The sequence below is a fragment of the Osmia bicornis genome, chromosome 4, assembly GCF_907164935.1.
Source record: "Osmia bicornis bicornis chromosome 4, iOsmBic2.1, whole genome shotgun sequence".
NCBI classification, from domain to species: Eukaryota; Metazoa; Arthropoda; class Insecta; order Hymenoptera; family Megachilidae; genus Osmia; species Osmia bicornis.
This window is the reverse complement of record NC_060219.1, coordinates 4,107,859-4,132,479: the sequence shown is the minus strand read 5'-3', so window position 1 is coordinate 4,132,479 and position 24,621 is coordinate 4,107,859. Positions and strand designations below refer to the sequence as shown.

At 34.6% G+C, this 24,621-nt stretch overlaps 1 protein-coding gene across 2 annotated transcripts in view; it reads left to right on the top strand.

Moving 5' to 3' along the window:
* Window positions 1-24,621, top strand: part of LOC114882853 (laminin subunit alpha-1) — a 119,922-nt gene that overhangs the window by 30,711 nt on the left and 64,590 nt on the right. Inside the window, exons 3-13 of one of the 2 annotated variants that reach the window (XM_046285342.1) lie at window positions 7,594-7,836; window positions 10,869-11,099; window positions 16,270-16,506; window positions 17,196-17,357; window positions 17,922-18,218; window positions 18,465-18,725; window positions 19,385-19,632; window positions 19,720-19,954; window positions 21,224-21,450; window positions 21,619-21,806; window positions 22,216-22,497. In XM_046285342.1, coding sequence (XP_046141298.1) covers window positions 7,594-7,836; window positions 10,869-11,099; window positions 16,270-16,506; window positions 17,196-17,357; window positions 17,922-18,218; window positions 18,465-18,725; window positions 19,385-19,632; window positions 19,720-19,954; window positions 21,224-21,450; window positions 21,619-21,806; window positions 22,216-22,497 — 2,611 coding nt within the window. The remainder of the gene's footprint in view (window positions 1-7,593; window positions 7,837-10,868; window positions 11,100-16,269; window positions 16,507-17,195; window positions 17,358-17,921; window positions 18,219-18,464; window positions 18,726-19,384; window positions 19,633-19,719; window positions 19,955-21,223; window positions 21,451-21,618; window positions 21,807-22,215; window positions 22,498-24,621) is intronic. The other variant, XM_046285343.1, reaches the window with a different exon arrangement.

Genomic DNA, 24,621 nt, shown 5'->3' with positions numbered 1-24,621 from the left:
AAATTTGAAATTTCATGTAATTAATATTTAATCGGACCAATCAAATAATTGGCAAATAAATAAAAGATAATTACTATGTGTATATACGTTCAGTGTGCTGGTTCAAAGGGACCGATATTACACGGGAGTTGGTCACTGTCAGAGATTAATGACCCTAAATAGAAACCACCATTTGGTCCGCTCTTCGACGGAAGTTTATATCGGATCGAGGCGCGTGCACTTCCTCGTGTCCTCGCTTCCAGACTAATTTCACCACTACACACCGTCACCGTTTCTAGTTAACGTCCAAGTCCGGACGCGTTTCCACGACAGCCACGCTTCACGCGAATTACTTTTGGCAATCGTTTACTGTCGTGAAAACGAGGAACCAAGCCAAGATCACGTTGGCAAAGGACCAGGACTCGGAATCCAAACGGCAGACCGCACGGTGTCCACCTCGTCCCTTTTGCTTAGACGATTCCCCCGTGTTACAAACGTGTTGCACCACTGTTTGTGAATATACAAAGTTTCACAAAGTTTTAATATATGTTTCAGGTCTGAATCGTGGAATATTAACCCTTAGCTAGCACATTTCACTGGAATAACATGGCTGGCACACTGGGACGTTTAAAACCCCAACTACTAAAATATGTCCTGCAAAGAAGCTATTCGTTATTTTAACTTAGAAAAATTCATAGATAATCTTCAAAAGTTGTTTTAACATATTTCGTGGCTAATTTTAGTAAAATTAAGTACTGAATATGAAAAGAAATTTAAGAAACGTAGAAAAATTGAGAAAATAACAATTTTCACACAAAAATTCCTAACTTTTTCAAATTTTTATATAGAGCTAAAATTTTTAAAAAGGAAAAAATTTGGGTGTCGTCCCATACCCCACAGTGCCAGCTAAGGATTAATGTGAAAATTGATCAGTACTTTGGAAGTGGTATCGTTAATTAATAGGGTAGCCTGATTTGATCGCGAGTGTACACGCGTAAAACAACCGGACTTAGGGTGGTATCGCGTTACCAAATAGAAGGTGGACGTATTAATTGCAGATGGATTTAAGGTAACGCGAGACGACATAATCCGATTATGAGGCTCATGTCGGCTAGACGTCAGTTTCGACGACGACCAGGATTTCTGGTTGAATATAAAGTTACGAGATCTTGTGGTTAGCTACATCGCTGCTGTTGTTTCTTCTCTTCGTTTCTATTATTATTTCATTTTTTCACGTGGAACGTTCAACAGGTTACGAAACACCATTAAACCTTTAGACGGTCGCTAAGGTAGCGATGATAATTTCAATTTTAGATTTGATTTCAGATCTTTTTTTCATCTTCATTTTCTGAGCTTTATATTATTTCTTCGATAAATGAAAATCTTTTGACATAGACAAATTTTATTTTTTCATTTTTAATAATTTTTCAAGAATTGTCCCTCTAGTACTCAATAAAGTTTTAACCAACAGCTGATTTTTACCTAAAAAATTAAAATTTGAAAATAAACCTGAAACTATTTTTCTTGAAACATCAAAATTACTCTTATCATAATTACCTGTCGTTACCATTTGGGGCAGAAGATTCTTAAGCTTGCACAGAATATTATTAATTTAAAGTAAAGGAAGTAATAATTCCATCCTTCAAAACATATATTATAAATCTTATAGCTGTGTTTTAAATTAAAAATATAACGGAATTATAAATTATGTTTGAATGTACATGCGCGTCGATCATCCACAAAGGGTTAAGAAATACAAAAAGAAAAATTACAAAATGATTCTAAGAATGATTGTACCGGTTGGTCACTTCCGTCTCCCGTTTGCTAGATATAATAAGAAAGATTAAAATCTCCGGTAACTGTTGCAGTGGCGGCTCGTTACAAGCCGATACAAATAGTAGCGCCAGGTAAATGGTTGTACGTATACGATGCTTATTGTTAGCGACAGACACGCGTGAAACGGCAAAACGTTCACGCGGAACCGAGTGTGGCTACACACGTGTAAACCTGCAATTCTGCACTGTCCACAAGCGGAGGTGTCGCTTCTCGAGATCCTGTCGTGGATAACAACGAGACGTGAGATCTGTTTACGATACAAGGCTCCCTAGCTTCTCTTTTGCCGCCCTCTCGTTGCTTCTTCCCTTCTTTATTGTACCGGCTCCAAGAATCGAGCCTCGGGAACACACGTTTATCCTGTGAACCGGTATATCCTTGGAAACTCTTCGAAGTACTGTAAAATCTGTTTAGATTCACTATACAGAATGTGTTTTTCATTAATTCATTAACATTTTAACTTTACTACTTTTCCTCTTGTCTCTTTAAAGTTTCTTCAAATCATTTATTATAATTTGATAAGTCAAAAATGAAAATAGTAGTCATGAATAAAATTGATATTGTACGCTGGAAGGTAAAATTTGAAGTATCAAAAATTATTTACCTAACCATACAAAATACTATTGCTATTTCACGTTATAATTATTAACACTTATTGTATCTTAATGCTGATGATTTTCTTCATCTTATTGCTATGTAATCATTTTAAAAAAATATCAAATAATTTGTTGTATTTCAAATTTTATTCATGGCTTGCATTTGAACTATTTTGGAAAATATTGAATTTATTTATTAGTTATCTTACGGATTAGTTCTGAATATAATAATCAATTAAATATATACACAGTATGCAAAATAAAAATCATTTAATTTAATAAGATTTCAAGTCCAACTACCGTTATTCAAAATGTACATTTGCATAAACATTATCGATCTACTAATTACGGTGACAACATTATAGATACTAACAATAAGTCACACTTTCGACGCTCTCTCGCGAAATCTCGAGGCTGAAAATTACATCTGCATTATCTGCTTCGCGTCTTTTTGCTCGTTCCGGTTCACGCATCGCGCGAGCGTTGCATCTCGCTCGGTCAGAAAATAGCGGTTGCTTGTATATTCAGAATATCTGCCCTACACCGAGAATAGAGTGTGCAATTTACTTTGGCGTTATATCATCCGGCGTGTAGAAACAAAAGTAAGCACTATACAGAGGCGTAGAATGAATGGCCCTGATGATACGGTGGTTAAGCTCGTCTTTTTTTTCTACGATATCAGAGACATAAAATTGAAAGCTCGGAGAAAAGAACTATTTCTCTGATAAAAATATTTGCTTAAGAATAGTTTAGAATATATTAATTATTAAATGAACAGACAGACGACTAAGAATAAGTGAAAGAATTTGCATTTTCCTTTTACTGAAATAATTGATGATTCATGTCATAAATTTGATTGAAAATTGATATGAAGTTATTAAGGATATTATTAATATGGGTAGGTAATGTGTCACTTTTTTTTATTCTTCGAAAACAACCACGTCCAAGAATTCTAATAACGACAACTGCCGCCCCTTTCTTCGATGAAACTCTGGACCCTGAAGAACGAGTCTGAACGACGCAAAGAGGAGCACTTGAAGCCTTACCGGCTCCAGGAACCGCCTGTCCGGTAAACTTTCTTGCTCCCGCAACTCGATGCACCCCATTTATGGTGCTCGCAAGATAGTGCACAATGACAATTTATTAGTGGTGCCCCATAGCCACGCTCAAACGGGGTCTCCAGTTGTACCCATAAAGGGACGTCCTACACCTTTGGTTCGTGAGAAACGCAAAGGCTATACAAAGCTGCCTCGCTTGATCTTTGACCCTTGAAAATGAGATATTTTCAAAAATAAAATACCATTCAAAACGAAAAAATAAAATATTTTCGACAGTGTACTTTATCATATATTTAATTAGATTCAAAATTAATTAAAATAGGATGGTTGGTTATTAAATATTTTATTTCTAAGATTTGTTTTTCTGTCACTCCTCCAATTTAAAAAGAAAGAAAAATAACTGTATAATTTCAAATGCAAACATCTTTATTCTGAAAATTTATAAAAATTTTGAAGGACAGTGTACGTCCTGAAGGATGAACAAAAATGAAGAAGAAATACGTTGAACGCACGATTGGTTTGAAGAAAATCAAAAGTGAATCGGTAGCGCAAAAGTCACGCTCGATATCCGTTGTAGCATCCGAGAAATAGGATTTTTTTTTTGCGCGAGAGCAAGCCGAGCAAAGGTAGCGGAATTCTCGTGGCCAAACCAACCGTATCCTGAAGAAGGCTCCCACGATCGAGTCGACAACTAGTCGCCTTCTTCCAAGCTCGAACGCATCCATAGCCTTGTAAGGATACGGCTGGTATTAGCATCGAATGACAGAAATGGCTTTATAGTGGAAGCTCGAGAGATGAAGAAAGTCAATAATGACCGGATTCACCTCGGGCCCTGACTCGATGATCAGCTTAGCATTGCTACAGACGCGTGTAGATCGGGGACGATTGTGCTGTAACATCGCTATTGTTGAAGTACAATGGTATTCACACACGTGGACAGAAGGAGATAAGTGTCGAGGACCTTTGACCTGTAGTCCAAACTTAAAAAAAAAGAAGAATGCATAAAGAATACCTGGTTTACATTGACAGAATAACATCTCTTAGAATCTTTTACTTTTTCAAGAAAATTAAAAATAATTCCTTTACATTATAATTAACTTATAATTCAGATTCAATTTAAGTCACTTTAAGTAAATTAAATTAAATTAATTACTAAAATAAAATTTCTTTATTCTGGTGATGTGTGCCAGCTAGGGGTTAAAAGTGTAGCTGCGACAAATTATATGATTTTAAATGCAATTTTATTCATTTTGACCTTTTTCAACCTTTTTTTAGTCCCTATATGGAGATAAAGGATAACAGCATCTTGAAAAGTAAACTTTTGCTATAATTTAAAATTTGAAGAATGTGCAATGTAGATTGAGATCTAGGTAGGACGTGAGCGAGCAATTTCTATCGGCTTGTAACACGATGATTGGAGAGTCTATCACGCTATGAAAAGGTCGTGATGGGGTGCGTCGAGTACAGTTCTCGACGTGGTTTCTTGCAGGGTCATCCAATCGAGTCTAGTATTTACACTGATGCTACCCCATCGAAGATAAACGCAGTGTCCTTTAACTAAGACCTTTTTGTGTGACTTGTTGAAAACGAACGTGATTGCGCGACGATGACTTCGAGATGCCTCCTGCCATTAATGATTGCTTGACAAATTTTCTTTCAGGATAAAAAATTTCATGAAACATTTTACCTTTCTAAAGAATCCCAAACGTGTTTTGTATTCTATATTTTAATTAAAATGGTCCTCTTTACATAATATGTAGGGAATTTTCTTATGAAGTCCCTACATATAAACAAAATTTCATTATTTTTTGAAATTTCTAGTTCGGCATCATCCCTTGTTAGAATTTCTTGAATGACTGTAAGTTAATCAGGTTTGTGTGTCCACGTTTTTTGAAAGAGCATCCAAGTAGTAAGGACATTTGTTTCTTCTGTCTTTTCGAAGTGGATGAAGCGGCAGGGAAAAAGCAATAGCCTGGTTACCATGTAGAAAGCACCAACCTTGAACTCCGAATACGTTCTTGACTTGGTACACGACCTACCCCATGACGAAGCACGCGATGTTGATAGCAAGTCGAAGCAGACGAACACGTGCAGCCAGTGTAAATATTTAGCCTTTGGAACGTTTGCACGCCGCGGTTGTACTTTTCCTCTCTGTTCTGCTTCTTCTTGTAAGGTCGTCGTCGAGCTTTCAAGCTGCCACCGCGTCTGTAAATATCGACAACACAGATTGCTTCGTGAACTGATTCGATGCCACCGTGCAAAGCTTTCAACCCTCGTAGGATTCTGGTCTAAAACTAAACTTGGGGATTGTTTAAAAATAACCGTTTCAAATTTCAAGCTTTCCTTGAAATAAATGAGAATAAATTAGAAATCAATGAGAAGGAAATTAAATTGAATATTTCAAATCTGGAGCTTTCAATTTGGTAGAAAATTACGAAAATAAAAATAATATAATCTATAATTAAATTTTAATTATTGCTATATTGACGATCCAGCATCCGAGGGTTGATTGAAAATTAGAAATCACTGAAAAGAAAAGTTCCATTGCTGATCACATTTTTACCAAATTACCTCAAAATTTTCCAGTATCGCGAGAAATCTTGCCGAAAAATGTCTGAAAATTAATTAGAAAATTTGCATCAAGTAAGCCTAAAAGAAATTTCGTCAACGTGTCATGGGATTTCTCGGCTCAAAAGCAAAGGGATCGATGTAAATTAATATTAAAGAATGGATTTCCATGATTCGACTAGTTAGGAGGATCCCATCTGCATAACATACAGGATCGTCGCGGGTATCGGGAGTAAAAGGATAATTGAAGTCCGCTTCCTCAGGACTCGAACCGAGCGTTCCGGACGAAGTCCTTAGAAGGAAACGGACCCCGCCAGTATCGTGGACATGCGATCTGTCTTTATGGTCCGAAAGTGGGCGTCGGTCTGGCTTCACAATGCCGGCGTAACGACGACGCAACCAGGACAACGACAAAGACGGACCCGACCAGAGAATGAGGGACTCCTGTCTTGTTAACCCGACGAAACAGGCCAACGTGTGTCCACCAGTGACACGGTAGTCCTCTTCTGAGTTACTGTTACTTTCGACAAATTATGAAAGAAAACAGGAGAGGTTGAGACTTATATTAATAATCTAACCTTGAGTTTTCGGAGATATGATGGATCATGTTGCTCGGAATAATTAAGGTGGGCTCATTATGACTCACCTGGATTTTCACTGTTATTTTCTTATTAATTAGGTTTAATATCCTATCAATGATTTGCCTAGATTTAAAGCCTAATTTACTATGTACTTTTATTAAATAGTAGGTATACTAGCATAAGTAATTTGCCTGTGCACCTTACTATTTTATTTTAATTATTTTTGAACTTAGTTAACCCTTTGACTGCTGAGTACTCTAGACTTTAACGTTCCGTGTGTACGAAATAAGAATCAAATCAATAACACTTATCATTTTTCTTTTTATTTCATTTCATTTCTTAATTTATTTTTTCATTTTTTTTCTTTTTCTACAAACTTTCCGAATAATTCAACAGAAAATAATATTCGTAATAGGTGGGTAATAATTCATCCTTCCTGTTTCACTAATTTAATTTAAAAAAAGAAAGAATTTTCTGGTGAACGCGCAAGATACATGCAGTGTAATAACGGCGATCATACATTGTTATTTGTTAACGCTGCAGGAAACATGGTTTAGTTGGATAGATGGCAAGCAATCCAGCTATGTGAATTATTTCATGCTATTTCTGCGTGTCTGGAATTAATTATCCGGCAGAAAATTCGCTGGACACCGCGGGGACCCGAGCGAACTGCAGGATATCTATGGATCTCTGTCCTCCATCTCGGTTTTTGCTATTATACAATACTGAAATGAGATGGTTGGAGATATCGTAGGTGTTCTGTGTGTATTATTACTTATCCATGAAATGACGAAACTTGTGGTACATTCGAGACTTGTCAAATATTTTCTATTTTAAATCATTTATAATTACATTAGTGTCTGGTATTTATTAATGTAATTGCATAGTGGCAAATTTTTATAGTTCATTTAAAATTTACATTTTATATTAATTGTAATCATAGTTATAATCATTGATGTGAACGTTGACTGATTACAGGTGTATCAAATAGAGTACGTGATAGTAAAGGCAGCAAATTCTCCTCGACCAGCAGCTTGGATTTTGGAAAGATCTATCGATGGTGAAAATTTTGAACCGTGGCAGTATTATGCACCGAGCGATGAAGAATGTTGGACACGATACTCCGTGCCGCCTGTTTCCGGAAAACCCGTTTATATCGGCGATGATGAGGTCGTGTGCACCAGCGTTCATTCCAGGCAGACGCCTATGGAAAACGGAGAGGTAAGTGCATTACTTGTTTCAGTAAATAATTGCAACTTTGATAGCTGCAGTGAAAATTAATATTGCTATTGACATTTTGAATCGTTTTATAAATGAATGGCTAAGAAAATTCAAATGTATCATCTGCGAACTTATCTTCGTAAGTGTTATGATGCACCAGCGAAGTGCAGTTGCACTTTTCTTTGTAATGGAACTATTTACTTTTTTCAACAAATTTAAAAACTTGAAATATCTCGTTATCTATATCTTCTACAAGTACAATGAAATTTTATTAACTATTTTCTATAATTAAATAAAATAGAAATTCTGCTACTCAATTTTCGTTAGCAAGTACTTAATCATCAGTAAACTCGAGGACTCATAGGTATTCTAATCATCAATTACAATTAACCCACCGTGTTAAAAAGAGCACATAACAAAATTACAAGGCTTCACCACATGATTTACGATTTCTTTCCGCAATACCATCGATCTTCTGGCAGTAGTTAGTCAAAGTGGAAGGTTGATCGTACGATTGCGAACGAGTAGTAATTATTCGAGATCACAGCCTGATGGCTCGTTCAACCTCTATTTGTTTATGCAATGAACAACTGTTATCTTTTGGGATCGCTTAACTCATTTGGTTGAAATAATGATCTGGATTCTAGTGCTAAGTAACTTCTAATGACATACGATATCGCTAGGAAATAAATTATTTCACATCTCCTAAGGCTTCCTAGACTTTCAGAATTTTCAAGAAAATTTATGTCTTTAAAAATTTGTCAAATTTACAAATTTTGAAAAGTCTATATTTTTGTAAAATTTATACATTTTTCAATACCTTCAAAATTAAAATTAAACTATGTAAGTTCCTAACTATTTATTAATGGAACATAACTGATAATTGACATCCTCATAAAAATTACCCCCTCGTATACTTTAACTTATAATAAAATAAATAATAATCTTGGTAACATCGTCGCTTTTCTTTAGTTTTCATTTTAACAAATTTATTATCTTGAGTATTGAGCAATCCAAACAAAGCTAATAATAAATGGAGCATATTTGTACCGTTGACCAGGAAAGGGTTGAGTCATAATGACTATTGATCATTGAGAAATTCGTGAGAAAAGGAAGAGAACGACAAGGGAACGATGTTCCAAGGACTTTTACAAGTGTCAGTTATTCTTCATTCCCGTTAAGAGGCAATGGTGTGTTATTATTCGCGTTCCTCGCGAAAATCTGACGCGCGAAATCGACTATTATTTTTGTCTTGACGCGGTAGCCGTTCCAACCGAGATCATTAATTATCTTACGTTCCGTGTACTCGTTCGTGTAATTACATGATTGGATGATTAGCTGGCCGATGGTTCGATGTTGTACGAGCCACGGGATGCTTCGACGGAAACAACTCTTCAGAGGCATTTCCGTTGAACACCGGACTTTTTTATACCTGCCTCGATCGTCCTTAAGATATAGAGAAATTTTCAACATAACTCAAGTGACCTGAATCAACTAACGATCCGAGTTGATGCTTTTTATAAGTGTTAAATGATGGTTCGATCTTGTTGAAGAGTTACATTTTAACGATTTACGTATTTAGTATCAAAGATTTTATAATTCCAAAATGTGATTGCATATTAATTGAGCACAATGATCTTCTCTAGAGGAATAGAGGATATAGGAAAAGAAGGCCCCAGGATACGTTTTAACCCTTCTATTATAAGATCCACAGTGAGCTACACATTATGGTTGCAAATCTCGTTCATTATCTATTTTCTATTAATTATTAAACGAACCAACTTGCTTTAAAAGGGGGTGGTTTCACCCCTTAAGAATGTTACATACTAGTGTGTTTTTCATTCGAAAATAGAAATTATTATCCTTCGACGAGTTTCTCTCGAATTTCATTGTTCCAAGCCTTCGAGGGTCTCGCGAAAGCGTAAGAACCGGCCGGTGAGGGAAAATTAGCAGATTTCTCGGAAGACCGGCGGATAATTAGAGCTTATAGCCGTGCACGAGTGCCGTGTACACGGAATCGGTTTTGTGTACACCGAGAGGTGGACGAGAAAAGAAGCGTGACAGAGAGATCGGTCGTAGAAGCAGAGGAAAAAGGAGAAGGAATCGATGATACAAAAACGGCGATCCCTACATTCCGACCATGTATGGTGTAGACTGACCTTATATGGGGCTATCACGCACGCACCTCCTATGGGGGGTTGCCAGTTTTGCGCTTCTGTACGCGGGTAGATTTCAACGAGCAACGTAAATCGGGAAGCTTTCGAAGTTTCGAACGTACACTCTTCATATGTGACTTCTATCAGAGCTGAAAAAATGTTGCTGGAACATTTTTATCATTTAAATATTAACCCTTGATAAATGTTTATCTCAGCTCTATAGCTCTCAGCTTCTACATCGATGTTTCATTTTAAATATTTATGCGTAAGGCTTTATGTTATTTCCAAGGCTTTTTCAAATTTTGTTTTTATCTCCTTCATTAGAAATTTATAATTAGTTACTTTAAAATAATTCAGACCAGATGAGTACCTATGTCCTTAAATAAATACAACTGCAAAGGGTTAAAATTAACCCTTACAAGTGGTTGAGTATAAGAGAAATCATCTAAATTAATTATTGTCTGTGCTATCAATTTTGTTATTGCTGTTTAATAAGAATTTTTTTTAGTTAAAATATAACTGAGATAACAAGCTAATTTAATACAAGTTTGTCTACAATTTGCCATAGAAAATGTCACGTATCCTGTGCAATTAGGCGAAAAAATTAGTAGAAAGATCAAGCTTAGGAAAGTGTAGGTGCGTTTATTCTGAAAGCGATGTAATTGTCCCGTATTAGGAACCGCGTGGTGCCATTTACGGAACTCGTTTTCTTTTTAACTCGCGGTACCATTCGTGAGAATGATTTATTTCATCACTGTTGGCAGACAGTTAACAGATAGCTTATGCAAAATGTGTTAAGTTCATTCATATTTTTTTAATTTAAAACAAAAGGTAATCAGAGTAATAGGGTCATCGATGAACTATTTTGTTTTGCAGATCCATACACACCTGGTGAACGGTAGACCTGGTGCCCTGAACCACAGCACGACCCTTCAAGAATTCACGCAAGCCAGATACGTACGGCTTCGACTTCAGGGTCTTCGACGCAATGGCGAAACAATTGCCGATAAAAGACGTGCTTTTTATTCGATAAAGGAAATCAACATCGGTGGAAGGTGTTTGTGTTCCGGTCATGCGGCACGATGTCGATACAGTGTTCATCATGGGGTGAGTCAAAAAATCAATTAAAATTTTAATTTTAATTTTAATTTTAATTCTAAATTCTGAACTTCTGAAATCTATAAATTCTTCAATTTTAATTTTAATTTTTCTATAATCTTTCATTATTTTAACTAAAAATTTTTGTAATTATAATCATTTCGATAAATTACTTTAGTATGGTAATTTTAAATAAATTCTGCACATACATTGTCAACAGTAAACAGATACAATATTAAAATATTATACAAATACACGCTACACGTGTTACCCGAAAACGAGTTACGACTACTTGTGATTCACACATTGACTCGCGTTAAATTACAAGTCGTAAAATTCACGCAACAAGTTCTGCAATTAACACATTGGCTTCAAACCAGTTACAAGACTTTTTAAACGTACTATCAAAGAAACTTAACACTTATGCACCTCAATTTTAACAATTCTTCACTTCTAACATAAGAATTGTTTGTATTTTTCAAAATATTCTTATTTAAACCAAATTAATAAACTAATTTAAGTATTCTAACTATTAAATTGTTTGAGTTGAAAGCAATTCAAATTCAATGACTTTATTTTAATTATTGAGAATTTATAATTTCTTAATAATAGTTAGAACTGCACCTTAAAATAGTGTACCTAATTATTTCTTTCAAATATTTTAAAATATAGTATTTGGATTTGTATTGTCCTTTAGCTAAATGAAAAAATGAAAAAATAATTGATATTTAATTTGGAGTCAATTAAACAATGAAATGTTGACAGCACAGGGGCAAGCAAAGAAAGCAAATCGTCAGGGTAGTTTCATTTTCTTCTGGTCGTAATCTTCTAAAGTTAGATTTCGCGAATACCATAGATTCGAGGGGGTAGGCCTTGAGGGCCAGCAAATAAATCTGTCGCAAGTGCCATAAACTTGTCGGACCTTTGTCTGCCAACACTGCTAATGGCAGGATCGCCTGTTAGAAGGCCCCTTCAAGAACTACTGTATATTAAAGTTCTTCTGCGATCATTCGGTGGTCGATTCAGATTTTCTAGGGTTATTAATTTTATTTCTTTCTTTTTTTACGATCTGTCTCGCTAATGAAAGGTACAAGCTTCTTCACAAAGAAATCAAAAACAAAACAGATACATTTTTATAGTCTATATATGTAGTATATTAGAAGATCTCTTGATTGTTTCTTGTTTTAAAGACAGAAATAAAAGTTTAGAGTATCTGTTTTGTGAACTTCTGTTTTTTTATAGAGAATACTTTTTATTTATATTTGTATACTTTAACATTTCTGCGAAGAAAAAAGAGGAAAAGATAAAATTTAAAGAAATTACGAATTTTTCTGATCGTTTCACGACTTTTGATCCACTTTGAACATGGACTAAAAATAAATCTAATAAAAATATAGTAACATAGAAATATGGAAATGTAATAATATAGTAATATATTAACATAGTAGCATAGAAGTATACTGATATTATATATTCTTAAAATTTTAAATGATCTTGTATTAAAAAATTGTATTGCAAAAGAGAGCTATTAAAAAAAACAGGATTTATAGAGTCACAGAAATAAAAATTCTGCATAAACGGCCATAAATGGTAATTCACGAAGTCGAACAATCGTGATCGTTCAGCTTTCTCTAGTAAAGAATCAGGATGCTTGTTAATTGTTACGCAAATGCTTCTTCATCGTGGATTAATCGAATGTCGTGGTGTTTTGCCTTTAAGAAACAATTCGAATCGGAAAAATAACTGGCGGTATTTTCTTGTCAAAGGACCTATTACTGTTCTCGTGTTCCATTATTCTTTGGATTCTACTCATGAGTTACGAGTGATCGGTTCTCGTTGAACACCATCGAGTTCAATTCGATGCGATTTCTAACTGGGTTTTGGTTCAAGGATCGTGTTAGAAACGAAGGTGAATCTCTTAGATTTCTATTTAAACTACCATTTGAATATTTTGATATGTTTTAAATTTTCTTAATGGTATTGCTATGTTCCACTTAATTCAATTTTTTGTATTTAATTATATTGTGATCGTTAATTACTTATTAGGTTGATGCAACTTCACAAATTAATTAAAAAAAAAAATAGAATAATAATTTATATAATTTTATTAAAGAATCAAAAAACTATAATATATATATTTTTTTTTCTTTAGAAGAAATTAATAAATAAAACTGCATGGGGTTATTCATAGTTATTTATAGGAAGTTTAAGAAAACCACATGTGATTGGAAGAATGACATATGATATTTCAGAAACGCTAAAAAATAGTGCATCCTATTAATGCAGTACAGTGCTTCTCTTGTTCACTATTTAAAATACCACTTTCCATCATCACCATAAACGCGTTTTCCATTTGTCACGATGTTTTCATATAATCTCATTAATGAACAACGAATTCCGCTTCTTGTTTCGAGTCTTGTCTTGAATCAAATAAAAAAAGAGATTCGTCAGGACCACGATGGAGTGGTGATCGAAAGTTTTTACAGTGACACTGTTGACGTTACGATGGACTGATTAGAATTGAATTTTGGCGTGGTTCAGCAGGATAAATTAAATTAGTTTTTGGCCGAGTTCGGTATACCGTTCGGCTGACGATTGCCACGTAGATCGAATTGTAATCGCATTGCTGAATAAATGACAGTAAAACGTCTGAAATATTTCGGGTTACATCTCAATCAAACTGTCATTATCCATTATACATCAAAGTCATAGATCCTACAAAATATGCACCCATCAAAGTGTGAATATAATTGAAAAAATAATATTATTTTATAATATATATTTATGTACACAGAGTGAAAAATCATATTAATTATTCTTACTGTTTTCTCTTTTCTGTATCACATTACAGACCTTGTATAATTTTAATAAGATATTAACCACGTGTACGTGATTCTTGATTATTATATATCACAAGGCTGACATTAATTAAGCTCTCGATGCATCGATCTCACTAAATCATACGATAATGTTTCATTGAATCATTCGCGGTGTGTCTATTCTTATGAATGACAATATGGTCATTAATGAAAATACAATGAGGTCTGTGATGTATCGTAAAAAGTGTTGGTTACGATTCACTGGTCTCATCCGCGACTCAATATCTTTCGAGTTACAATGCAAACACGTCTCGTAAGTTTCTTATCGCAATACATACTGTTCGTACAATGCCATTATTACCGATGAATCTTTAATTATTGACTAAAATGAAGCAGTTTAAAGTGAAGATTTAATTATAATATATTATCTTGCAAAACTACCAAAATGAAGTTTTTTATTTTAAATTAGAAAAATGATTAAATCCCCTTTTTCAGATAAGGTAAATGATCCCACTCTCGAACATGTAAGGATATTATCATTTAAAGATAATTATTTTTTATTAATATAGGAAGATATTTACATTAGATATTAGCTTCTCTAAGAAAAATGGCAATCTAAGGGAAGGAAGACCTACTCCTCTTATAATATTCGACTAATTTACATTCATAATTTAATACAACACTAAAAGATATTAATAATAAAATAATAAGAAATAAAATTTTGTCAAAATAATTGTAGATACTTTGCACTTCTGGTAATGGTAGAAAATTTAGCTCACTCTAGAGAAAAATCTTAGTTACCTCAATGCATGGATTATCTGGATAGGAATGAGCAATTTAGCAACGATGAAATAATTAAAAAGTGAGGAGTAGGAGATTTGACGTGACCATTTTTGGATACCTATTTCTAACATCCACATAAACTGGAAGGATAGATAAATTTAAACAGGCGAAACACGAAGTTAATGCAACGCGTGTGGTCTTGTCATTTTAAAAGGGAAACTGAGCGTCATCTCGTACTCTCAGCAACCAAAGTGCACGATATTATTTACTACCGCGATAGTGATTTTCCTATGTGCACTTTACGCTCTTATTCATGTTCTCTATATTGCCGTAAATAACTTGATCCGGTATCTAACAATATTCTATTAGCACCGTTCAACGATAATGATACTCATTTCAACCAAAAGAAAACAATCTTTTTTACAACTAAAAATGACTATTATTATGAAAAATTTCTGAAGTGGTTATAACATCTTTGTAAAAATTTGAAATTTCAATAATTTAAGGAAAATTAAGTATTATTATGAAGTATATCGATTTTGCTTTAAATAATAGTCTGTATTTTATATTGAAGATAAGAGGTAATTAATAATTGGAAAAAATTGTAATTCTATACACTAGCTTTTCATAAAAGATAAATTAATAAAAGTTTACTATGATAGTCCAAGTAAATACAAGTATATTTCTAAATTAGAAATGAATAAATTTCGCGTGGTAATTTACAATTTACAATAGACTTGGCGATAGCATTCGCAGACCAATTGAGCCCCATGGTAAATTAATGTGTCCGATAACGTGCAGCCGGTTATCTTAACGTTCGTATAAATTTCAAAATGTTACAAAGGGGCGATTGCGTGGCCGTTCTATCTTCCATTCGAGTGCAATGCGTAAAGCACAGCTAGATATCGTGAAACATAAAGAAGTAACTTCAGCATAGCGATCATTACGATTTATAAAGCGTGCTTATGCGAACCGTGTCATCCATTACACCTTCTACGTTAATTGATTCAAAAACCAAGGGAAAAGACTGGAAACCGGAAGGGCAATACGTATCACTTTCTTAATTCAGTTTTCTCTTAAACTAGTTTCGCGGTAGAGATATAGTAGGATGGGATTAAAGGTGCAATATTCACCCTTATCAAATTACATATATATAGATGCTATAACACGGTAAATTTTTATAAGATTTTAAAAATCAAATGGCTATAATAAATCATCGTAGTTCAAATTTTTTCCTTAGTCTCACGTTTTCAATTAAATTTATTATATCTTTAATTTTAGTAAAGAATCAAAAATATTTAATCACTTCATGACACTAACTTTATTTGACTAATTTATTTACCATAACATATACTGGAACATCCACGCTGCCTATTAATATATTTTTCAACTAAAATACAAATCACAGGCTGAACAGAGTTGAACTTACAAACGTACATTCTAATTTTCACCGCAGACATTAATAAATGTATGAATGATAATATAAATGATTTCACTGACAAACTGATGGAAATAGATAATAATCAGTAACAAGAGGATTGATAAGGTCTCCATTAAGAGGTGGTATTGTTTCTCAGCATCAAGAATGCGAATGCGAGCGCCACACGTGCGGCGAAAGATGCGAAAAATGCTGTCCAATGTACAATCAGATTCCGTGGAAACCTGGCACAGCTGCGAAGGGCTTTCACTGCGAGAAATGCAACTGCAATGGACATGCAACCTCCTGCAGATATGATCAGGATGTGGCCGACAGAAGAATGTCCATGGACATTCGTGGGAAATTTCGTGGTGGTGGTGTCTGCATTAATTGCACAGTAAGCCCGAATTTCAAAAACCATTCGCCGTCCTTATCAAAATTTCTTCTACCATGAAAAAAGTATCCTAGAAAGTACTCTAACCGTTAATTAAACTTACATTGGCTATTACTATACTATTTATTAAACATAAGTTGGTTGTAAGTGTTAAAAGTGTGTGCCCACCCAGGAGGGCGAAAAGAATGTGTACCATTGGAAATTGGAAATTCTTTTTTTGAAACCTTCAGTAATGTTTCTGTTTGAAAATAATGAAAAAATGTAAGGTATTAATTAATAGGGTAACGTATATAATTGTTGATCCCGATAGCAATGATAGATCCTTTTTCTAAAAAAGTACAAAGTATAATATAATGCGATTTTTAACCCTCGAACGGCGGACCATGGAGAGACCCCCAACACGGCGGACCATGTAGAGAGCCGCAGTTATAATCTAATCTAGTCAATATCGATATACGCTACCCTATTTATATAACAATTATTATTTGAAGCTTTATTAAAAACTAATAATCCGACAAATTTGTATATAATATTAATATTAGATTTTCCTTGTAATGGGGTGGATTTTTGAAAAATTAATCTGCAAAATTAATAACGACAGTAGAAAATTAGACTAAGGAATAATTAAACCAGAAACAGGTAGTTTTATTATAAGCATCAATATTAATTAAAAAAAAATGATTCTGTTTTAGGAGCACACCGCGGGTATCAATTGCGAGAACTGTCAAGTTGGATATTATAGGCCGAACGGTGTTGCACCTGATGCACCAGAACCTTGCATACCCTGCGATTGCAACGTTTATGGCAGCACGGGTTACTGCACTCCTGATGACTCTTACACGCACATGGGAAAGGTAAGGCACATGTCGCACAGACACATGATTGCAATCGGTAATTTAATCCTCTTACACCGTTCAGATAAGTGTTACATTGCACTTTTGTATGAACTGATTGGACTGTAAATTGAATTTAACCCTTTCGCTGCGGCATCCGTTCTGTCGTAATCCGTGACTAAGATTTAATTAATAATTTATCTATTGTATGTTTATGTGAATATCTAGTAAAAGGAACAAACAAAATTCAAATGTGACATTTCCAAAATTTAACATGGTATCTATTTATAAAATTATGTATGCAGTAGACTCTCATTATATTGCCACGTGAACGATTTGTCCTTCATAAAAATTTTGATGTATACTAGTGCCACGTTTCCACTATTATAGCCTATATTTTTATTTCCCTTTTCCTCTCCAATTGAAAATTTGGAAGTTTTAAAAATTTTACCTCTCTACAACCAGCTACAGCCCCATCCGTAGCAATATAACAAGAGTCTACTGTTAAGAAAATAATGTAAAATTTATAGAAAAAAAATGTATTATCGATTGGGATTTCTCCTATAAACACCGATTGTGTTCCAGGTAGCAGGTGCTTGTGAATGCAAATCTGGTTACTCCGGCTACAAATGTGACCAATGCGCGGCTGGATATCGTCAGTTTCCAGATTGTATGCCTTGTCCTTGTGATTCCCGAGGGATTCTACCATCTCACGATTGCGAGGGTGATTGTCTGTGCAAGGCAAACGTTGCTGGTGAATTCTGCGACCATTGCAAATTAGGACATTTTGCTTTGACCAAAGAAAATCTTGACGGTTGCCTTTCGTGTTATTGTTTTGGCATCAGTAATCGCTGCAGCACAGCAAAATTGACTTATTCTTCGGTGAGTTTTTATTCATTTGGCAATTCAATAATTTGAAAATTATTCATCGTATTGTTAATAAACATATCACTGTTAAGTTAATTGCTAGAACTTGGTATATTAATTAAACTTGATATTTTTTTATCTGGGCTCAAAAAGTCAATTTCTCAAATAATTTTGAAAAACCTTTCCAAAAATATAATTACTTAAATATTTAAGTAATTCAACACATTAGCGCATTAACAAATTTTTGTTAATTAAATGCAGATATCGTCATTAGAAGATTGGTTAATTACCGATATGAATGCGTCCCGTGCAATTATTCCAATTTTGGACACAGACAGCGGTTGGCTGACGGTGGCAGCCTTTGACGTCGAATACGATAGTCCATTCTGGTTGGCTCCGCGAATTTATTGCGGTAATCGTCTGTCATCGTATGGCAGCAATCTTACTTATTCTGTCAGCTGGGTCGTTATGCGTGGTGATACCAGCGGCAAACCGACCACGGGACCCAACGTTATTCTTGTTGTAAGTACACGTTGAGCAATGAATGCATCAGAAGGGTGAATAAGTGCAGTTTTATGTCAACATCATAGTTAGCAGTATTTTTAAACACGTACACTTTGTACTTGAAGACATTTTCATGTAATACTCAACAGTTTGAGATCATTAATAAGTATATTAATCCTTGAATGATGGTGGATGGGGCAATCGTGATTTAGACATCTGAGATATTTACAACGGTGCATTGATTAAAATTAAAATTAATAACAGAGCCTGAGTTAATCGTAATCCAAATTTATAAAATATAATAGTAGTAATAATACTAATTATTTTAATATCAAATACTTTAAACAATAATAATAGAAATATTATTAATGATAGTACAGGATTCAGACGATGACACTGAATACAAATTTGAACTTGAAAAATAATCAGTTAATTAAATTAATTCTAAAGAACAAATGGCAAAGTTAGTAAAAAAAAACTATTAAAGATTCTAAAATTTGATTTTATAAAAACTTATATCATCAATCATTTTCTTTCTAATATCGACAATAGACTTTTTAACATTTAATGCAAATCTCTATTAGCAAGAAACAATTAACAAACTCATTATCCATAACGTAGATCATAATGATTAATATTTTTTTTTGAATTAATTTCTCGTTCTGATTTCCTCTTAGGGTAATAATGGCATGCGAATTGCTCACGGCGAAGAACAGTATAATGGTCAGGAAGCTGAGATTACTGTAGCTCTAAGTGAAAATGGCTGGTATCATGTGCGCAGTGAGATTCAAGATATTCCTACCAGGCAGAGGAGAACCGAATTTCGCGGAGATCCTGTTACCAGGATACAAATGATACAGGTGCTCGCGGATTTGAAGTATCTTATGATAAGAGCGCAGTATCATACTGAGCAGATCGAAGGAAGGTATGCAAATTAAATTAAGCATTACTTTTCATTTCCTGTTCCTCAATGGAGAATTAAATATTTTCGAAAAACCTCTTCGTGTTTCAGTCTCCAGTCTGCTACTCTGTCAATCGGAGAACTCGTGTCCAATGATGAATCCAACAGTCTCGTTGAGGTTTGCGAATGTCCTGAAGGATATATCGGACTTTCTTGTGAAAATTGCGCATGGGGATACGTAAAAGTGATAAGGAATGAATCAGATCATCAGGATCAACATGTGTGCGTAAAATGTGACTGCAATGGACACGCGAGTACCTGTGATCTTGTGCTTGGAGAATGCACGGTAAGTATTTCTTTCTTGCTCTTTATTTATTTATATTAATTTATTCGTTGGTATGATAAAAACGAATTAAAATGTGTAGTAGACTCCCGTATAACGCGTATTTGCGCGCTTCTGCAAACCAATACCAGTAACGCTCTCTAGTGATGATCGATGAAATAAACGAAACCGAAAATTGCATTTTTTTTTTTTTGTCAAATAAGCGACTTTTGTGATCGGTAAACGCATTTATAACATTCCATAATCACAATGAAATTTAATTAATAGCCTTTTAAATTAGTTAGAGCGTTAGTAATCAAAACTGAGAAAACTTCTGCTGCAGAGAGCCATCTTAACCATCTAGCGGTAGAACGTTGAAACTGATGAAATTAAATTTTTCCTGTTTCTTGTAATTCTTGATATTTATCACCAGTCAGAAATTGTAAGACGACTTATAAAATTAGTATGTTGTAAATAATAATAGTAAAATTTATTTAGAACATTAATAATGATAAAAATGAAAAATACAATACGACGCCAACTTTGAAATGTTCGCTAAGAAAAGATACTCCGCGCCATCTACCAGTAAGGTTCTACCACTGAACGGCAGAGCTGTTCTATAGCGTACTCTACGATCCAGAATATTTTAAGGAACTACAACGAGCTAAATGATCGATGGATCACATCGGTCGATAAGTAAAAGAAGAAGAAGAAAAGATCGTTTCGTCTATATACCTTTTCTTGCAAAGTAGACATTATTATAAATGAAAATTATAAAAAGTTCAAGAAATTTTAAGTTAAACAAATTATGTGAACTGTCTCTCCCAAACATCCAAAGACTCTTCCTTTTTCAGCATCCAAAATTCTCCATTGCTGGGCTTCTCTATCCCAAACAAGTTACATATTATTGTAAAAAACATAATTTTTTTAAGATCAATTTTATCGATCCTCGCTAAATAGCGCTATAATACTCTTCTCAAAGCTCCGTCTTTTATTAGTAAAAAAAAAACAGTGTACAGTAGATTCTCGTTATATTGCCGCAGATGGGGCTGCAGTCGACTGTAGGCGCGAATTATTTTGCAAGCTTTCAAACTTTCAGTTCGAAAGAAAAGGAAAAGATAAAAATGTATCATTTTTGTAGTCTGAGATATTGTGAAAATCTGAATGAAGGATAAATCGCTCACGTGGCAATATAACAAAAGTCTACCGTAATTGTAAAATATCTCAAATATCAATTTTATACTCTGTTCTTTTTTAAGATATTTTAATATTGTAATATTGCATGTTCTATAGTCCTGTGAACACAACACAGTGGGTCCTAAATGTGATCGCTGTGCTCCTGGTTTCTACGGTATCGCTCTGAAAGGAACACTAAATGATTGCAAAAGATGTGCCTGTCCATTGTTAATCGAATCCAACAACTTTAGTCCAAATTGCCAGCTCGATGATCCTACTGATGCTGACAGTGGGTACGTGTGTACCCAATGTCCAAATGGTTATACAGGTGATCATTGTGAAAGGTAAATAAAAATCAATAATAAATAATTGTTAATATACATTTTACATTTAATAGAAAATTATTTATAAAATTATATTCGAGAGCTTTATTTAACGTCCGCTGCAAAGATACTAATTTTCAAGTTATAATTGGTAATAAATAAAATAGATGTTTAATTCTATTTTTTCAGTTGCGACATTGGATTTTTTGGAAACCCTTTAATTCCTGGCGGTACTTGCGAACCGTGCCTTTGCGGTGGCGGTCATTGTGATCAGGAAACTGGACGTTGTTTAGAGTGTCGCGGTAACACAGAAGGTTGGAAATGCGACAAGTGCAAGCTGGCTCATTACGGAAATCCCTTGGAACAGAATTGCTTGCGTGAGTATCGCCTGTTACTTCTGGTTCCCCATTTCGTCGCCATTAACACGCGATATCTCGTGAATGTGAAACGCGGACGTAAAACGTTCATATCTTCTGATTATTATGTACTTTGAAATATTTTACACGACTTATAACATACACAGTACATAAGCATTAAAATCTTATCTTGTTTATATTATTATTGCATATTTCAGATAGCCCACTATTGTTTATTGCATTTCTATATCTGACAATGTCTTGAAATTGTAAAGATTAATTTTAATAAAACCCTACAGGCTATTTTCATCCCTTTAACATTAATCTTTGCCAATAAAATAAGAAACAAGTGTTAAATATTTTTTTATTTTTATATCAAACAATATTTGCATAACAATTCTATTGGAAAATGAAAATTTTATTGTTCCAGCCTGTGAATGCGATCCTCTGGGCAGCAGTTCGGTCGAATGCGATCAGAGGAGCGGTCAGTGTCCCTGTAGGCCTTTGTTCGAGGGTCGTGACTGTTCCTCTTGCATCGAGGGTTACGGAAACGTGACTGCAGGTTGCCGGGAATGCGACTGCGACGTGGGTGCCCTCGACGAAGTCTGCGATCCCGTAACTGGTGAATGCAGGTGCGCGGATGGCGTCCTTGGCTTCCGGTGTGATCATTGCGACGTCGACCATTACGGCTTGTCCGAGGATGGCTGCAAAGGTGAGTACCGTTTCTGAATTTTTATCATCGATACGTTTGCCGCAAACGGTTTACATGTGGTCTTCTCAAAAGGTCAAGTCCAATCTGTTTGATCACACAAATTTTTTTTATTTTAATTAATGTCATCAGAAGCACTATGACAGAATACCAGTCATAATTCGTACAACAGGATGTGATGTAAAAATGATAAGCAGGCTATGATCTTGGGGAAAAAAAGCATTGGGTTATTGAACTATGCTAATATTTCTAGTTAGGTAAAAGAATTCTTTAGAATATGGCTAAGGTGGAGTGGAGTAAGTTTTCAAACGGAGCAAGTGCATTTATCGGTTATTTTTATTGTAATATGAGCGAAATTTCCCTAGCTAATTACTACAAATTACTACAAATTAGCTAGGGAAATTTCGCTCATATTACAATAAAAATAACCACTTGCCCCGTTTGCAAACTTATCCCACTCCTCCTTAATGGATATTTATGATAATTTAAACCACCTATGACTTTTAAAAGGTTCCATTAATTAATATATTTCCAAAGTACACATTAAAATTCTGGTCCCTGAAACAAAGCTAATAGTACAGTAGCTAATATCTCTTGTTTATGATTAAAAATGGTACTTTCGGTTATCTTTTCCTTAAACATTTTTCCAGTGTTTGGATATCGGTATTATTTGCATCCAGTTAAATTTAAAAACGTGTTAGCGGAAGAACCACGTTGACTCAGTGTGGTTAGTAGATTCCACAGAGACGTTAAAATTATCAGGCTGGTAGATCAGTTAGCACAGAGGCTCCCATAAATCGTAATCATTCGGCTCGAGGTCGAAATGTTCTGGTAAATGTGCTCGAGGCTCTCCTCAGCTGCTCTTTCATCGCCGATCTAACCAGGAATCGTGGCAGTTGCGTAATCCACGGACACGAGTGTCCGGAGTTCCCGTTACTCGAAAGATCGATCGATCCACCCATCGCAAAGTATGAGATGAATGTAGTCACTGTGCCGTTTGCCAGCCTTTTTTCTGCCACGTTTTTGTCATTGAACAGAGTTCGTTTTAGATAAATCGTTCGTACTGTTCCAGACAATCGTTGTATGTACATTTCTAAGTAGTTGTGAAGGAATGAATGATCGTGTATATGGAGATTTGGTATGATAATGAGGTTGTTAGAGTGAGAGACATTGTATTGAGAGAAAGTTTTGGCAGTTATATGACTTTTAAATTGAAATTTTGATTAATTTGAGTTTAAAATGATAAATTAATATAGGAAGTCTGATACGATTTCATGACAGAGAAGTATTATAAAATGGCACGTGTAGCATATCAAATTAAAGCTTAAGATTTACCAAATATGGGTACATAAATATTTCATCAATATTTTAAATAAAAATTTAAAAAATTTACAGCATAGTTAATATTATCCAACTTTCAGTAGCTTATTTCTCAAAGTAATGATTGAATTTTTCGTTCATGAGGGTTATTTCTCATTGACAAGAATAATTACAGTTGTTCAACATTCTTTCTCTTCTTTTAACACGTAATATTGAACCCCCACGCGGAAGAAAAGGAATTTATTGGCTCGCATTGCCGCAATTTATCCGGAGCAAGAGAGTGCGAAATCGAATCCTTATTTACGATTAGTCGAAATAGCGGCGAAGACATCGTATCTCACAGGTACTTCGAGATACGGGGACAGATATCGCAAGATATGGGGTACCAGCTTGCTTTAGCTCATTCCAGCCAAGCCACGAACGACTTGTCTGAGATGTTAATTAACTTCCTGCGAGAAACACCACTTCCTTCGTTCCCGCCTTCGACTGATACGCTTCGTTTAACCTGGACCATTTCAATTCTGCTTTATACAGACACTATGATTAGATGCCTAGGTATTCGCATCTCTCCTATAACTTATAAAAAAAGTTGAACCTCTTTATAATTTTATTAATCCTTTGGTCGATTTCATCTTGACTCAACCAGTAAGCTAACAATTTTTCTAATCCGACAAAAATTCTGTTATGCATAGTGAGGAGATACCATTTTTCTAGACAACTAAAAAATATAACTATTTTAGTTTAATTTTTAATTTTTGTTATTTGCTACTTGCCTTTTATAGAAAAGTTTAAATTTTATGACTACTT